At 42.4% G+C, this 18,122-nt stretch overlaps 3 protein-coding genes across 8 annotated transcripts in view; 2 read left to right on the top strand and 1 right to left on the bottom strand.

Annotated features, from left to right (window-relative positions):
• The window catches only part of LOC120957828 (protein argonaute-2), a 38,451-nt gene that overhangs the window by 19,544 nt on the left and 785 nt on the right, over window positions 1–18,122 (bottom strand). For 2 of the 5 annotated variants that reach the window (XM_049608893.1, XM_040380210.2), the window contains exons 2-3: window positions 16,980–17,533; window positions 3,608–3,757 (exon numbers count right to left, since the gene is read on the bottom strand). In XM_049608893.1, the coding sequence (XP_049464850.1) occupies window positions 3,608–3,725 (118 nt within the window). In that variant the 5' untranslated portion in view covers window positions 3,726–3,757; window positions 16,980–17,533. Of the gene's footprint in view, window positions 1–562; window positions 1,399–3,607; window positions 3,758–5,063; window positions 5,842–16,979; window positions 17,534–18,122 lie in introns of those variants that run through there. The other 3 variants (XM_040380211.2, XM_040380212.2, XM_040380209.2) reach the window with 2 other exon arrangements.
• LOC120957832 (uncharacterized) lies at window positions 2,904–4,354 on the top strand. 2 transcript variants are annotated; one of them, XM_040380221.2, is made up of 3 exons: window positions 2,904–3,149; window positions 3,941–4,068; window positions 4,143–4,354. In XM_040380221.2, exons 1-3 carry the CDS (start codon window positions 3,004–3,006, stop codon window positions 4,319–4,321), a joined length of 453 nt encoding a protein of 150 aa, XP_040236155.2. In that variant the 5' UTR covers window positions 2,904–3,003; the 3' UTR covers window positions 4,322–4,354. The 2 variants fall into 2 exon arrangements, with proteins under 2 accessions (XP_040236155.2, XP_040236154.2); XM_040380220.2 differs by lacking the exon at window positions 2,904–3,149 and adding an exon at window positions 3,187–3,394.
• On the top strand, window positions 4,356–4,684 carry LOC120957833 (uncharacterized). Its single transcript, XM_040380222.2, has one exon. It carries the CDS (start codon window positions 4,356–4,358, stop codon window positions 4,539–4,541), a length of 186 nt encoding a protein of 61 aa, XP_040236156.1. The 3' UTR covers window positions 4,542–4,684.

The raw sequence follows: 18,122 nt of genomic DNA, 5'->3' as shown, positions 1-18,122 counted from the left end.
TACACAGTGGCAACACGCACACTACAACAGCACGCTTCTCTAATCTTGTCTAATGTGTGAAAAAATGGCACCTCGAGTGAAATTTGCCCCGACTTTTTGGGACATTCTTGAGGACAACACATGAATCAATTTTGATTTATTTTTTAAATAAACTTCCTGTTTTTTGTTTTTTTGCACACCACTAACACCACGATGCTATTTCCCGTTGTGAGTGGAAAAGGCGAATACGAAGATGGGAACATAAGGGAAAGGGAAGGGGAGGGACAGAAAGAATCTTCCACACCACCTGAAGCGAACCATCACCATCGAGACACACTACGGCCACACCAACACACCACTACTACTACACACACACACACACACACACACTTATTCCCGTCGCCCTATACAAGGGGTTAAACTGCTGCTGCTGCTGCCTTTGGTGTAATGATGAATCGATGACGATCAATGCTGATTGCATTGTGGCTTGTGTGTCTCGTGCATATTTTTTTGGTCGCCCCTTTTCCTTCCCGGTTGGTTCATCATCGCCCGCCCGACCGAGGGAAGGCGCATTTTTACTTACGTTGGCCTACTGGATACATTGTTGTGAATGTATGTGCTGGCTGCTCGTTGCTACGCTGCTGGTGCTACTGCTGCTTCTGCTTCTGCTCCTACGCCTGCTGCTGCTGCTGCTGCTCCGGTGGGTCCGGCCGTCTTTTGCGGGACAACCTTGTTTCACACACTCGATTGCGGCCACGGCACACCACACACTGGGGTGTCTTTCCTCTTTTTTCCCGTTTGATCTTGCTCCACGCACACAGGCACACACACACACACACCCTGACACACTGTGTGTCGCCCTTAATGTTTCCCTTCTGCTCCACCCGACCCGAGATGGTCCACACACTGTGGCTCTGTGTTCTCTCTCCCACCACACCCCCTCTCGCTGACGGGGTACCCGAGACACGCGCTTTGTAGGGCCCACTTTCCCGTACGACCACCGACGCGAACCGCACCGAACCCGCGCCACAAACACCGGATGCAGGAGTGGTTTAAGCTTTTCACACAGTTTCACTGCCGCCCGTTCGCCAACAGCGCGCGTTTCGCTCGGAAATTTGAAGAAGAAAAAGAGTGATGCATCCGCCACAACTTTTGCTCGTTCCGCACACAAAACACACACACATACAGGCGCGCGCGCACGCACGCTCGTACACAGAGCGTAAGTTTTCAACCCGCTCGGGCGGTAAACGCGCGCGTGGCGATGAAAAGGCCTCCAAAAGATGGGCGAAAGGCTTTTCGAACACAGGCGGTTGTGGGGTGACGTTTCAGTTATAATTTTGGTTTTTTAAATAAAATTGTATTGTTTTTTTGTATTTGCTTGGTTTGAATATAAGAGGATTTTAGATGAATTTACAAGAAATCTATAGACAAGTTCATTAAAACAAAACGGCATTCTATATAGGACCCGCCGTGCACGAAGGCTGTGTTCTAGTTGCTATGGTGTATGACCAACCAGACACGGCACATCAGACAAACTACATGCACATTATACAAATTTACTTTTCACGAGAAATCATGGGGCAACCATGCAGATGAAAATGAAAAGAGTCTCATTAAAAAAAAAAAAATACACAAAAAAGCATAAATGATTCAATACGTTAGTGCTATGACGATCAAATAACGTATGCTAACCTTTGATACAAGGAAACGATGCTGTTGTGATTTGAAAAAAAAGTCTTAACTTTGTTTGGCTGTACAGGCGGTCCCCGAGATACACGGTACCTCTTATACGCGGATTCGGATTTGACTTATGCGGATATTCGAGATACGCGGTATTTTGCGGCCGTTTTCAGTGTATGCGGCCCCATGAACCGTGTATCCCGGGGACCGCCTGTACTTATTAAATTTTTGCTCTTAAGTTAGCACATATTTACATTAAAAAAAAAACGAAATCTTTCTTACAAAGCTTTGATTTTTTTTTCTTGTTTTTAAAACTAGTTTTTTCACTCAAACACATACTAGTTGAACAGACTATTGAACGGTCGCCTAGAAGCAGTGTAAGAGAATGTTGCAACAGAATAAGGAGAGTTTGTCAAACATATTGTGGAGCTGTTATTTGGCTGTGGGTCCTGCTGTAAACACCCTGAACATTTTCGTAAATTCTTCCTATCTATCATGTTTAAGTATCTCGAATTTTCGCGTAAGTCGAATCTCGTGATTTCCAGCCAAAATTCCACTAGTTTTGGTGGAATTTTGTACCTAGGAGGCGGTTTTAGCCATTTATTTGGTTGTTTGATTTGATTCTGACCGAATTTAACAGTTTTCACATTTTTAAAACTGTCTTTAACGTTCGATCGAAAGGCAAAGTATTTGACATTTGAAAATTGGTGAGTCAAATCAGTACAATGTGCTCAACCCTCAAGGTGTATTTATTGAGGAGGTGGATTATTAGCGCGTTTGCCGGGCGCCACCATTGAGTATTGTTATGTCAAATCGCATACAATTTTCTATACCCCCCTCCAGCCCTTCCCGATTTTAATACCGGAGCCCCCAGTATTGTTATGTCAAGTCGAGAAATGTCAATTTGCTCTGAAGCACTTCACCTCCTAATATCCATATACCTTGCTCAACCCTGTCAAATTTAGAAAGCCGCGTATCTCCGAATCCGCATTTAAGAGGAACGGCGTATCTTCGAGACTATTTGGATTTGAACTCTTTTCTTTAAATAAAATTTCTGTATCTAAATGACCACCACAATAAATTTAGTATTTTTACATTTTTTATTTTGTAAAACAAAAAAAAACCTATGAAACATTCGTCCGTCACGCACCATTTGTCTCATGCGACAAATTGCCATAGCACTGCCTAACCCAAGTTCGAACATCATTTTCGAACACGAGTCCGAGCTCCAAAACGTCAACCCTTGCTTAACGAGAATTGTTATGAAACTTGCCGCACACGCAGTCGGCAAACAACAACCATTTCTGCAGGAAGCGCAACAATAAAAATTCCTCCAGCGTAACGATGTCGATCAAGGTCGGTGGAGCATTCCGGCGGTCGGGTGGCATCGTATCAGCCATCGGCAAGCAGCTAAAGCTGGTCAACCTGAAGGGTGTGCAGCGCATTACGGTCACCTTCGACCCGTTCGACGAGAGTGCCGTTCCAACGAGGTAAGAACCGTAACCAGTGATCCAGCTACCCATCCCGCCCCGCCGGTTCCATCCTACATCTCGCAAACGCGCCCTAAATGCAAAATGGCCCGCTCCCGGAAAGTGGCCAATGCGCACGCGTCTGTCACAGGGCGAGAGAAACGCGAAATGCCGTCGTCGGTGGGTGATGTGTATTTTGAGAACGTACAGCTAAGGCAGAGGAACGCAGTACGACCGAGGCACCGAGTTTTCCATATAATTTTAGGGTACGTTTTTGAGGCCGATTAAAATGTGAAAAAACCCCGATTAGAAGTGAGCAGCAGCAGCATTACACAACGTAAGGAATCGCGATCGGAACAGCAGAACGGGCGCAACAGTAGATTCGGACAATTGTAGCCATTCTCAGGAGAGACAGGACGACGGGAAAGTATTTAGTAGGCCACGGCCGGAGGGAATAGGAAGGAAGGACGGCAGCTTACCATTGAATGATTTGCCCATTATTACTCCGTTCAGTTGAATGTGTGTGGCCATATCCGAGTAGGACAGTGGGTGCAGCTGCTGCGTTGTTCCGGGAGTCAGTTCCCGTTCGGTGGACATTGCCGCCTCCTCGCCTCAATCGTGCACCGTGTCTGTAAAGGCAGAGGGAGAAGAAAAAAACAAGCACGTGTGTGAGAGAAAGAGCATTAGCGGTAGGGTTTTGCAGCTTGTGAGAGCGAATCCAGAACGTTCGAGAAGAATGCGCGACCCAGAACGATGTTGACGAACAAAAACATATCATTAAACTGAATTCTTTTCCACATTACTTTTTGCAGAGAATTTGTGCACCATCTTTCCGCCCCGAAGATATCGCAGACCAATCCAACCTGCCTGCTCAAGACAGAGGTCGTGTGCGATCGAAGGCCCCCATCCATCGTCTTCCAACTCATACCATCGGTGCAGGGTAAGTGTTAAGCGTACTGTTCTACCCTTTCAAAGCAAGCCTAAGCCTCCCTTTTCCTCTACTACCATCCCTAGCTGAAGCAAAGCTGAAAAAGATTGAGCTGAGCAGCGCCAACCTGTCCACGCTCGAGCTGCTCAAGCTCTGCAACAAGCACGTGAGCGCACTGGCGCCGAAGGAAATCGCCACCAGCGTGGTCAAGACCAAATCGGAGAAGAAGGCGGGCGGAGCGGGTGGTGGTGGCAAACGGCGCTAAAAAAAAGGACGTCAGCAAACCAGCTCATCAAACCATGCCGCACAAGAAGCTGAAGGGCGGCCACATGGCCATCATCGAGAACTGGTACCACCAGATACCGGCCTTTACCGACGTGTTTACCGAGGAGAGCTTCTACATGTTTGCCGTCTGCTTCGTGCTGGCCACCATTGCCGTCGTGTTGGTGCTGTCCCGGTTTATCACGCTGAAGCCGGTCGATTAGTCGATTGTTTTCTAAGTTTGTAATGAAGACATAAAGTGTAAGGTGATGACTGAAGAGGCGGAGCGACGGAAGGAAAAAACGATGTAAGTAGAGATAGTAGCAATGATAAAGGCACCCGGCTCGAAAAAGCTGGAAAAAATGGACCGAACGCGCGCTCGAATGCCTGTTTTTCAAAAAGGGGTGTAGATTTCTTTGAGAAATTGTCCAAACAGGGGTTTTGTAGTGTTTTCTAATTTTTAAACATTCTTTTTCGCTTTTTTTGTTTAATTTTCCCTTTGTTTTGCTTAGTATTTCTCTTTGAAATAATTTAGTTTAATTAAATAATCCCGCTTTTCCACTTTTTACCTTTCAAAAACTCCACTTTTCTTCTACTATTTAACGGAAAGGCATACAAAATAGTCCCCCAAACTCTCGTGCGCTATCTTATCACATTTGTTATCTTTTTTTTTTGTACCAAAAAAAGACAGTAAGAGAATGTAAAAAAGCAGCAACAGTAATTCACAAGGGCCATAATAGCTTTACCTGTAACGGTGCAGCCCTCCCATCCACTGCTGATGGTGGTGGGCGATATCGATTTGCTGGTTAAACGGTTCATATTTTATGTGACGGCAAATTAGTAGGCGGAAATCGTTTTTTTCTAAAATTTTCAAACACACACACACACACACACTCCGAGGGAGAAAATGTTGTTTTTTCCACAATTGCGTTTTTGCCTTTACTTTACTCAATTTCAGAGACTGAATGTGAATGTAGGATGTTGTAATTGTAATTTTTCACGACACACAGGTGCAAATGGCACCACACACACAGCCACACACAACAAGCTGCACCAAATCACTAAACTGTGGTCCTTTTTCACACCTTTCCACCGCTCCGCGTTTTAACTGCACCGGGACCCGGGGTTCCACCAACAACTATGGCCAACACTTAACTGCCCGTTTTTCCGGTTAGATAAGGGAAAATTCACACACTCTCGCTGGTCAGAAGAAAAAGGGAGCCCAAACACTTTCTTGGGACGATTTCATTCACTGTGTGAAAATTCATCCTCCCACCAACTAACCCTCCTGGGGAAGGTCCGTGTAGGTGCCCGTGCTGCTGCTGCTGCTGCTGGGACCCAGGGCGGCTGGGACCGTGTTTTGGGACCGAAGCGAATACCCGCACTGTTGTTGTGTGTATCTGCCTTATTAGTGGGACCGAATTTTAACGCACACACACACACACATGGACGTACCTTTTCCGGCAATAGCACGGGAAGCAATAACAATAACAAAACTCCCCCCCACAACGAGAGAAACACACACACACACACAGCCCGTGTTGTATGTTTGGGAAATGGCGTCTCAAGTTCAATGTCAAGCCAAACACACTTACATGCGCCGACTCGGTCGCTCTGTGTGGGTGAGGGGGAGGAGGGGGCTTTATGTTCGCTCATTTCTTCTCAGAGCGAACGGTGTGTTTTGACCAGCGAGTGAAGCATCCCCCCTTTATCACCCTTTCTAGGGTTCTAGGGGTACTTTGCCTTTCCAGCCTGGAGAAGAGGAGCAGAAAGAGTTGTTCCTCTTCTAACGGTTGAGAGCGAGAGTGAGAGAAATTGAACTGTCCAGTGCCCACCCTGCAAGGTAGAGGGAAAGGAACGGGCTGGGCATTAGGGAAACGAAGTGTTGGACGAGAGAGAACAAAACAGAGATTTTTGTGTGTGTGCCTACTGCCTTTTGGGGTGGCTAGGGCGTTGGGGAAGAGTGTGGTGGGGTTGCACTATAGGGTAAATGAGAGATTCTGGATTTATCAAATCAAAGAAAAAATTAAACAAAATATGTAACAGTTATTTAGGGGTCTTTTTAGTAGTTCAGGCCTTTTCCCCTGCAATCCGAGAGATGGCGCTACTGTATTCCATGATCAGAAATAGTACACTTGAATCCAAAAGTTTGAAAATCCCAAAATAAAAGAAAATTAAACATAATTTATCTGTTTTTCCACCCAAAACCTGAAAACATACTAGGCCGACCTTTACCCTTTATTCAACGATCTTCTTGTGTCTTGTTGTTACTCATTGTAGAACTTCCTAAAATTATTCTAAAATTAAATGCATTTGTATACTTTCTTCTAAATATAACATTAATTTTATTTCTCAATTGGTAACTAAAATTCCCAAAAATTACTTACAGAGCATTTTTATGTTTTGTGAATTAAAACGAATAATCAAACGAATTTTCCAACTCAAATTGGATGTCGGCAAGTGTAATACGTTTTTGATAATAAGAAGATACTTCCAAAGGAATACAACCCGTCCCCGCTGATCGTCTTAGGTTTTATAAATTTATGTAATATTTTGTATCTAAATAGTTTCAACGAATTTTCATGGTATTTATTATACCCAGAATTTCGTGTTAGCTGTTCATCTTTCAAAATGAGCACTTCAGTCGTTAGCTACTGTTCACTAAATTATTGACTGTGCAGTGCGAAATAACTAATTTTAGCATAATTCTTCTACATAGTTTCCTTGTCTGAACAAAAAGCTTGTTTTATAGGCAAAAAATAATGAAAAGTAGACAAACATTTGAAGCAAAAGTCGGTGATTGATTTATTTGTTTTTAATTTCAAACTATTTGATAATAATATTTAAAAAGTTGTTAGGGTTGTTGATTCTTTAAACCTCGGCTAATCGACATTGCAGTAGCGTCTGCAGAGTTTAGTGTCTTAGGACCAGCTTTTCCATTAATATGATAGAGGTCGCCAGCGTATGATCTAGGTCCTATTCCGAAGTAGAGGAGTATTTAATATTGGGCACTGTATTGTGATGTTGTTAATAGCATTCTCCAGTGAAGGAGTAGTTCAACTCTCATTTATGACCACCAGCTGTAGCCCACCGTGCACAAAACGGCGAGAACGAAATGGATGTTTTACGTTCCCATGACGTCATAGCGATACGTTGACCGCTTCCAGCAAAGCACCGTTGGGAGGGAGGAATGTAACATGGTTAAAATATTGTACCCGAGGTTATAAATTTAAAATTTCCTCACTTTATAATTTATTGTGCCCGTTTTTACTCAAATTCACAGTTCATTGGTTCAAATTTTCCATTTCAATAATTGAACCCCTGCTGAGAGAAGGCTCTACATTCTCTCACCCCAAAACTACATCGTTACGTGCGGAGAAGAGAGTATGTGTGTGAGAAATTGCAACTGCATTCTCTTTCTCTCCCTCTCTCTCTCTCTCTCTCTTTTCGCCACGCATCAAATGCATCAAAAGAGCAGAAATGCATTTTCAGCTCCCTCTCCCCCCGGAGGAGAACCCGGGGCATACAGAAATCGAATCCATTTGCTGTGCTGTGCTGTGCTGGAAGCACCGGGCAATGCAAGTTACAGCGGGAAGCGCAGTGCAACAACGATGAAGTCATGCCCCCAGGGCAGGCTCTCACTACTTCCACATCCACTTCCTGCTGCTGATGTCGATGTATTTTTCTGCAACGCAATAAAATTTACACCACACCAACCGCCATTAAACACTGCCATCATTACGGACGAACACCACGAACATTTGTGCTGTACCGGCCGGCATGTCTCGTTGGAATGGTGCGGTGGTGGATGGGTAGAATTTAGCCTAAAAGGAGACATGTGTTGAATTAATCGATAGGGAAAGTGTGTTTCATTAATAGCTTTCATCTAATCTTGATTATCAACACTCTTAATTGTAGATTGGACGGTGTATGTGTGATTTGAAGGTCATATCTTCTGACTGATCCTGGTCGTGAGTTTATGCAGATATGCTCCGTTCAACATGGGAACATAACATTACATCCAGAACCCTCCATCAATTGCATCGGAAAATCTAGAACAATCGTTCCCTGAACCCCTTGTCTGCCAGATGAAATCGAAATGCACTTGCGCTTGTGATGCTAAAACATAGAGACAGAGAGAGAGACAGAGAAAGAGAGAGACAGAGAGAAGGAGAAGCACTAGACGACGTCGTATCAAAACAAACTTTTTATTTCAATGCCATGTTTGCACGTCGTAGTTTGCCTTTGCGCTGCAGAGCATTATTTCCAGCACCGTTTTCCCCAAGTTTTCCCATTGCCCAGTACATTTTGTGCCCAGTACTTCGTGTTTCGTGTTATGGGAGAACTACGAGAGAGTGTCTACCTTTCCGGCGACGTCGTTTTCTTTAAACGCGCGTAATGTGGGTTACGACGCAGGGCGCGAGAGAGTCAGCGCGAAAAGTTTCATGTTTTTTGTTTGTATTTTTATAAAAACGTGTTCGATAGCATTGAAAGGCGAGATTTGCTTGATATATGTTCGCCAGCCAGAGAGGAATGAGAGAAACAGGGGCCTGTGGTTGTTAAGTGATGCGAGGAATTAAAGTAACTTTAAAACCCGGGTGGGGCATTGATAAAATGGCAATAGGAGATGCTATATGAAATGCCTTTTTACTGCTTTAATATTGCTGTATTACTTTTAGACCACTCTGTCACTTCTTCGGAGACTTGCCAGCAGATGGCGCTACGATCTTTAAAGCGGTAGTACTTAATCAATCGTATCCAGGTGGCTAATCAATCGTATCCAGGTCAGAATTCATCTGTTTCAGATGCTGCTTAAAAACTCGGTTTGAACTGCATGCGAGTAACTCAAGTCGTCTACTTCACTTCAGTACTTCCCATAACATGAAGTGTTCGTTCCCGATGAAAAAAAAGATTTAACCACCGTGAAGGTATCAGTACTTGTAGCAATACAACCTTCAGATGTTGAAGAAGAATACTGGTGGTCTTCCGAGGACGAAGACATCAAGATGATTTTTAACACGTACAAAACATACCTTTGGGGTTACCTTCGGCAGTAATAGCAGGTTTGGGGTATAGATACTTTGAGGCTTGAAATGCATGCTTCTTCTCCTGGTTGACCTTTACTGAAGGACGTTACATCCGGGATTGTATTTATTGTGGTGCGAACAATCAATCCTTATATAAATGATACGGCCAACCAGGCCGTCATTATGAGAAATAAAAAAAAATCAATCCTTATAGAATATTTTGGGAATTTATGTGACAATACACTACGAACCAAATCATTCAACCAATTGTGACAGTTTTAGAGAAGCTCTGAATATACTAAAGCATTTTTGGAATTCAACATGACCACCATATGTGAAACCTTCTTGAATATCGTTTAGACTAGAGTTAGCTTTTGAACAGAATTCGTTCAATTCAACATATCTACTGCAAAAGGCAAACGTTTACATTTGACTAAGGTGCTAAACTTAGTGAGTAAGCATTCTATATCTGCGGTGTTCCCCTGCATAGATGATACAAATTCCAAAACAAAGCATTAAAAACCACCGACGTGTGTTGGCATGGCTCAAGGACGCGCAGAATAAATTAACAAGATTTATCTCATCTTGCCTCTATTTCATAAGCACCACACTTTGCCCAACAACGTTTCTTCAGTTCTGTAGTTTTCTCCATCTCAAAACCAAGCTCAAGCTCTTCGGGACGTCTCTCGTGTGAAGTAATCCTTTAACCTTTCCACCTTCACTTTTCATCCAGCCAACCACCCAACAACCTGTGTCTGTCCCCCCCCCCCCCCCCTGGGACTCTCCCTTGAAACATCCTTGGAAGAAAATGCGGACATTTCAGTGTGTCCTCGTTATCGCTCACAGTTCTTCCATTATTTTCTCTCGCTCTCTCACTATGTCCTTTGCTCTTTGGCGCACATTTCACGACCGAGTGTGCCATAAACCATAATTTTACCACCGTGAGTAGGTGAAAGTGATAGCATTGCCCTTGGACGAAATGCGAGCTAGACCATTTGCCATTTTCCACACGCCAGCTGTAACAGTGAGAGGAAGAGAAACAGAAAAAAGAGAATGTCTGATGTGGAGTAGAGCAAGAAAGAAAAATAAAAGGTAAACATTTCCCGGACTTGCGTGTGGGCGAGACTTTTCTCAAAGAACTTGCGTCGTTTGCATTGTTCGGAGGTGGTGGAATTGCTCTTTAATGCCAGAGGACAGCCATTCTCCGAAAATAAAACAGCAACATGCATAATTTAGTGGCAAGATGCGGAGGCCCTAAAGTGTTATTACTTTATGATTTTAATGTTTTTATTTGAAGCGGTTTTAATGAAGCGGTTTCGTGTAGCTACAGACATTCAGACAAATTATGTGTTACAGGGAGGAAACTAAAGAAACTATCTGCTTTCGATCACTTAAAGATATCCGCCACAACACAAAAACGCACAAAGAATGTAATTTCCTCCAAAAAAGACGCACAGATTTGCGCGTGGAACTGTTTGCCGCATCCGGTGAAAGGGACACAACACCTGGACGCGGGGCGTGTATGCCAATACCTTTCGATCGGTAGACAGGGCAGGCACTTCATTTACACCAAAACGGTCACAGCATCCGGTCACAGCAAATCATGGCCAGCTACGAGCCCGATCGCGCCCGCCTGATCATTCGTGTATGGTGCCAACCGTATGGTGGTGATGGCTGAAGTGAAACAGTTTGAGGGCCTTTACCTTTCATATCCCGTCCTGTGTTGTGTGTCTTTACGTCTTTACTTTACGGCCTTCTCTCCTTCTTGATTTGGCTCAATCTCCAGCCGAAGCCCCCAATACGCATCGGCCGAGCGAACCGGCCGGAACGTATCGGTTTCAGTTGCCAATTTTGAGCTGCTTCCTCCCGTTCCGAACTGTGTCATGCACACGACTGGATTGACACAGCATCAGCTACAGTGGGTAACGAAATAAGTCACCTCTTGTGAGCACTATTTATGATCGCTTGAGGATGATTGTGGATTGTGTGTAATTTAATGAAAACGATGAATGTCTTTTCTGTTTGACATTTTAATCATTACACGATTAAAACGAGCTGTTAAATTTTTTTCTCCAAAAGTTGTATTATTCATACTAATGAAAATGCAGCGTTTTTCAAATTATATTTGCATCACAATTAAATTTCACTTCTAACGCATGATTTTCAACACATCACAAAGAACAGTCAAACTGAATCCAGCATGAAGCGTGTCGAAAATCATATAGAAGAATTGAAATTTTATTGCAATGCAAATATAACACGTGAAAGCTTTTGAAAAACATCTTGCAAACGGTAAATACAGGGTTCTCCATGTCACTTTCAAATGTGAACACTGTTTTCCCCCGCGTGTAAGAAGTTATTCCACATCATTCTGATATTTCATTTTCATCATAATAAGTTTTAATATTCGGCTTCAAATCCCGCCGAAAAAACGATAACAGTAGCCTGTTGAAGTATTGAAAATCATGCTGAAGACATTAAAATTTATTGTGATGGAAATGAAATATCAGATCGATGTGGAACTAACTTGGAAAACCCTGTAATGCTGTGCACATTAGAGATTGGCTTGGAAAACGCTGTAAGAGTACACAAAATATCGCAAATAGTAAAATGAATATACAGTGTTTTCCAAATCATTTTCCTATGTGCATCCAAGATGTTTTTCAACAGCTATTAAATGGTTTATTTGTCTCAAAATGAAATTTCAGCTTCAACACATGATTTTCAACACATCACAGATAGCTGTCAAACTCAATCTAGCTTGAGACGTGTTGAAAATCATGCTGAAGAAATTAAAAATTATGATGATGGAAATGAAATGTCAGATCGATGTGGAGTAAAATTTTGCACGTGGTGAATATCAACGTTTACATTCGATACTGACTTAGAAATCCCCTAAGAGACGAGTATGTAAATATTCCCCCCCGAAAAGAATGTAAATATTCCAAACAAGTAAATTAAAGGTAATTAAGCGTGAAACTTAAACAGAAAATTAATTCAAAAATAATTGGGCTTCATTATTTATATTCAGTTTACTGTAATGTTATGACGTACGTGTTGAACCATATCTATTGCCGGCTATTCTGAAATTATCGATATGTTGTCCACACTTTACTTTCGTTTGGTAACTAATGAATTAGTCTTACTTCTTATTTTTTTAACATTTTGATTAGCAAAACTAGTATTTGCAAACTGTTCTCCTTAATTATATTCAATCTTTCAATTGTTTTAATGTTGTTGACAAAATTTGCAACACATTGTAGATGCATGGTGTGAAGAGCTGAGAAAAAAGAGAAGACCCCAGACCAGACTGCCGGCCAATTCATTACGTACGGTGGGCCCCCACCATCCCAACGATGATGACCGTGTCGCGTTGGTGCGTTGGTGCTGTTCGATTTGAAGACGTGAGCGAGAAGCTCCAAGGAGAAGGAAGGATGGCGAAGGAAGCGGTCGGTCATCAATGTGCCGGGTTTCGTGTCTTTGCGGGGTGTGTGTGTGTGGTTGAGTTTTTTTGTTTCTATTTTGGGGAGGATGTAAACTGGTTATGCTTTTTCGGTTGTTCGTTGTTGTTAATGGTTCTTGTGGCTTGCCTGTGGTTACTACCACCGTTCGGACGCCGGTGTCTGTGTGCGTCTGGTAGAGGCCTTTCCACACGCAGTGGCCCCATTGGAGCCCGATGGTGTTTTTTGTGTGGTTTCGGTTTCGGTCACACCTACATACAAAATTGACGAGAGAACGAGAGAGCGAGAGATAGAGAAGGCAGCCAGCCCGAGGCCCTACACGAAAGAGCCTCGGCCATCATCACATGCCCGGGGTTGGTCAATTTTGGTTCGATCGTTGTTCCATTTGCAAAGCCTGAACCGAATTATTGTGCGCCAGCGAAATATCTGGGAATGATGGGGTGTTCCACCACCACCGCCGACACCACAACGGACGAAGCCGTCAAATATGCTGACCTATGGTGGTTATTTTTTCATTCATTCCTTGTCTTGCCCGTTGTTGTTGTCTCGGTATGCGCCGGTCTGTATGTGTGTGCATAAAATCGCGGAACGCAGTTTTGCGTCTCCTTGCTTTTGCCTGTCCCGTGTGTGCCTGTCTTGTCTTATTTTCGGGTGTTCTTTTTTCTTTGCCATTTTCGTCACGAAAAGAAACCGGGCCAGCAAAAGAAAGAAAAAAATAGGGGGCACCCGCACGCACACGCACACATTTTTAGTGCAAGCGCACAAACACAAGCCGTTATCTCATCTGTCTGCTGCTGTGGGTGGGGTGGGTTGACGCGAACCGGCAACAAATTGTGGGGGGAATCTTTTGGCCAGCCCGAACATGATCGTACATGATCATGCTGCTGCTGCTGGCCAAGAAGGGAACAAAACGTGAGCGGTGTTCCGCATCGTGGGGATAAAGGAAGAAGAAATCCTCCTCCATCGATCGATTGGAGATCGTCGATCGAAGACATTTCACTGTACGTCTCTTTATCTGTATGTGTGTTTATGTACACTAAAAGCCTCGTAATTTGGAGATACCCATTCCTTAGGCTTCCTTCTTTTAACTTTCCAACACCAAGCATTATGCTGCTCTCTGTATGCCATGAGGCACCTCCCATCTGTCCTTCTTGGTGGCTATTTTTAAGCACACTCTCAACCTCCATCCCATAAAAGGGGTCATTATTAAACAGGAGCTATAATTAAAGAGGGAGGGATACGTTTCCCTGCTTTGGCAAATAAATGCGCTCCAGCATCCATAACGCTTGCGACTTTTTCTTTGCCTTTTTACTTTCATAGCTCGCCAGGGACAGAGTGTTGGACTGGAGTTGGCGAACATGATTTCCTATTGTTTGTTAAAATAATTTATTTAACTATTTTGGAACACATGACTTACCACAAACATTTCGTGTTATGCACTAGAACTATACTATAAATTAGTGTGTAGTGCGCCATCTGTGATGATTTTGTGGAAGTACACCAACGTGGTGTTTTGAATTGCCGAATATCCGAGCAAAGTGGATACAATTATTGCTGCTTCTATGCATTTCGGTGTTATTGCTACTGATTCAGAAACGAACACTACTAGAGTCTTTATGGTGTAATTACAACGCCAAGGTACAACTCATCATTAATGAACGCCACAGTTCAGGAATGTTTGTAGAAACGCCATTACATATCTTCAATTTTAATATGATACAACTTTGACCTTGAAATAAAAGAACTGTTAAGAACGTTTTTTTGCTGTTTCTAGGTCTTATAAGGGTCTAATCACAAAGCTGCGCTCTAGGATCTAGTGTTGGGTAAATCTGATTCAGAATCTCGGTTGAAATGATGCATGAATCTCTAAAGATTCGATACGAGATTCGAATCACTCATCCCTGAAGCTTCATATGAATGAATCTCAATGAAAGATTCATAAAACCTAACACTGGGGCCCTTTCTGTTGTAAGTTCGTAGGCTGAAATTTCAGCCTGTCAGCTGTTTGCATTGTATAGCAGTTTTAGAGTAGCTATCTAACTGTGTATAATATACAGGTATGAATTTAGAAGGTCATCGCTTCTGCTTCTGAATGAAGATTTTAAGAGTGTTTTGAGTATTCGTCAAGCCTCCAGAAAGCTTGTTTGAACAAAAGTTTTCACTCATCCTGTCAAAAAGTGATATTCAAATTTGGCTTTAAAAAACATGCTATGAGACCACCTGGACTACATAAACTTTGATTCTAGATTACACCACGTGATCTCTTTAATGCACCTTGGGGTAAATGTAAACAACACCGTGTTTTCGAGCAGGTACTCGAATCTAATTCTAGCTTTGAGGCTAGAATAATCTAGACTGAATATTGCAGGCTAGTTTTTTGTGTGGTTTTGTATAGAGTGTTTACATGATTTCAGCCTCCAACTGTCAAACTCCATACAAAAAACTGACTACAATCGTGAAGGGCCCCTCTACTAGGTTCACCAACAAAGCTTTTTACAAAGCTACATGATATATGAGGTATACACTAAGGTTATAAATAGTCTTTAAAAAACTTTTAACGTCTCAAAATCGAAAAGCTGTAATAAAACGAACACCTGAGCGCTATAGTTCGGACTACGGCGAGGAACATTAAGCTAAGGATGAGGGTTACTAACAGGTAGTAGCAGTTTTAGTGATAGTTGGACCTCATTTCTATCAAGAGACGAGAAAAACTTTCTGACCAGAGTTGTTCCAAGTCAAGTTTTTGATCGAGGTCTCTGTCATTATTCTAGAATTAGCATCGCAGATGCTAGATAACTTCACCATTCTGCATTATGGTCGATAACTTCACCATTATCCTGACAAATCTTGCTCAATTCAAATCAAATATATCTTGCTTGGAAGCTCAGAAATACAAAAACAAAACAATTTGTTACTGCTTGCTGGATATTATAATCTAATCTTTGTAGAATTGGATTCTAGGAATGAAGTTTATTGACAAAATGGCGGTTTTATGGCGGGACTTTTATTTCAATAGGATTATTCATATGCTTTTGACATACGGTACATTCAGGATCATAAGAAAACGTCATTTTAATGGTACAATTGTGCTACCAATAATAACGATAGTTCACAATCCACCCTACGCATATGAGTGAGTTAAAAAGGCCAATGATAATTCACTCCAAACCCCAATAAACCCCTATGACATCTTTTAATTGTCCTGCCCAAAATTGCTAGCTTAAATATGTCACAGCTTCATGTGTTTAAACCTTCGACCAGATGCTAGCAGCAGCAGCAGTAGCATCCGTCAGAGCTGCTGCTGTGTGTCTAAGAGCTTGAAGGTTCTCCCAAGAATAAGGGTGGTCGGTGGTGGGGAGGGGTTGACTGTCTTCTCCAGCCATACCCATGGTACAAGGTCGTGGAAATGGGCCACCAAGGTCAGACTCTGTGTTCGCCAAAACCCACCCACCCACCCACAGTATGTGTGTCTCCTCTGTGGACGAACGTGCGAGAGAATGCGACGGTGCAGAGCAGCGAGAGAAACCTGAACCAAAGTTTCAGGTCACAGACAAAACATCAGGAAAAACAGCAGAAGAACAAGTCTGCTTTTTCCTCAGAGTGGAATGAAATTAAAAGTTTAGTGTTTTTCACTTTTCTCGTCCGCTATTTTGTTACTGTCTTGATGGTGGAAAACCTTTTTTTCCGTGTTATCGAAACACACAATTTCAAATCATCGTCGGTATTTACGTTTTTGTTGTCCTTTTTGGTGTGGCCAATTTTCGATAACGGCAAACCCCTCACAGACCCGATAACTGATAAGCGTCATAAGTGAGGCAGTTTAGGCACAGGCACAAAACGATAACAGCATTTGAACGTTGTGCAGTTTCTCTTTGTTCGAGTGTAGTTTATACATGTTTTATTGTTTGTATTGTAGAGTGAAATTTGAAAGGAAATATTACGTTGTTCTTATGAATGCAAAGTAACATAAATCCGGAAAAAATAATCCACAAAGAAATATTTATACTATTGTCAATAACAATTAAAGAAGAATGTAATTTTAGTCGAATATTTGGTCATTTTTTTGAAACGATTTTCCTTAATTAAACCTTGTTTTAGCGTAATCTCTTCTGAAGGTCATATTAACCAGACAGGACACTTGCTAGACAACCCAAATTATACTTCTCCCACTTACCTGTGGCACGATGGCAGCGAACAGAACGATTGTTGTCCTTGCGCTGGTGCTCACTTTGATAAAAACTTTTCACAAAACTCACGACACACAGACACACGCACTGCACAATTCGTTGAAATATTAAATTGATAAAGAAAGGATTTTGTTGTTGTTGTTGTTGTTTGCACTTTCCTTTAAATCGCACACGTCACAAGTATTTCACTAATTTTCACACCTTCATCAAGGGGGAGCTTCTTGCACTGTAAAACTTGACGCGATTATTTAACACAAAATTAACACACCACACGCGGGCAAAAAATATCACTCATTACACATTTTTAGTGTAGTAAAAATCAAAGAAGAAAAAAAAACACACATGAAACTTTGCAGAAAAAAGAAACCCGATTAGGATTATCGAACGAATGCGCACTCTTATCACCGGCCGTTTTGTGTGGTAATTTTTGCACGATAAACACACTTACACGGCTCACGAACTCACACATACACACACTCACGTGAGAAAATTCCACACACACACATACACTGAACAATCAAACAAACCAACACACCTGTACCTGTGGGGGGGATATTATGAGAAAAATGCATTCTTATAGGAAAACAGAACGATTTAGCAACAGTTTAAATATTGAACATTCCTCAATCGCTTCACGGGTGCAGCTAATTAATAGCTTCGTGTGCGTTTGTGTGTGTGTGTGTGTTTGTTGGCTTGGATGGATACGTAATTGTTGCACTTTTTCCCACACACAACAGCCTCACTTTCATAACAGGCTCGGTTTGTGCGGTGTTGTTGTAACATTGCTATGGCGGTATGATAAGAATTTTCTTAAATTTTCTTCCCGTTCTTTTTCACCGTTTTGGAGGCAATGAAATGAACAAAATCCGGTTCAATGAGAGTGCAATTTACCGTGACAGAAGGAAGCCATTTCAATTTTGATCAGCAAAAACCATGTTTAACGAAATTCATTGTAATCAACACAAGATAACGAACTGCTCCCATTGACTTTAAATGCTTTTATCTGGTGTCCCAGGTGTCTTGCGCTCTTCTCTGATCGTTTCTTGATACCAGAAAACATCACACACCAAACCTCACTCCTCTAAATCTAGCCGATCCATCGAATTCTCTCGGCCTCAGCCTAAACCAAG

This window comes from Anopheles coluzzii, chromosome 3 (assembly GCF_943734685.1).
Source record: "Anopheles coluzzii chromosome 3, AcolN3, whole genome shotgun sequence".
Taxonomy (NCBI): Eukaryota; Metazoa; Arthropoda; class Insecta; order Diptera; family Culicidae; genus Anopheles; species Anopheles coluzzii.
This window is presented reverse-complemented; position numbering and strand designations above follow the sequence as displayed.

Bases quoted from the DNA above. Each gene is read 5' to 3' on its own strand.
- LOC120957832 (XM_040380220.2), top strand. From the start codon at position 3,234: ATGGCCCGCTCCCGGAAAGTGGCCAATGCGCACGCGTCTGTCACAGGG. The intron at 3,395-3,940 runs GTACGTTTTTGA...TACTTTTTGCAG, and splicing joins GTTTTCCATATAATTTTAGG to AGAATTTGTGCACCATCTTT. The intron at 4,069-4,142 runs GTAAGTGTTAAG...TACCATCCCTAG, and splicing joins ACTCATACCATCGGTGCAGG to CTGAAGCAAAGCTGAAAAAG.
- LOC120957833 (XM_040380222.2), top strand. From the start codon at position 4,356: ATGCCGCACAAGAAGCTGAAGGGCGGCCACATGGCCATCATCGAGAAC.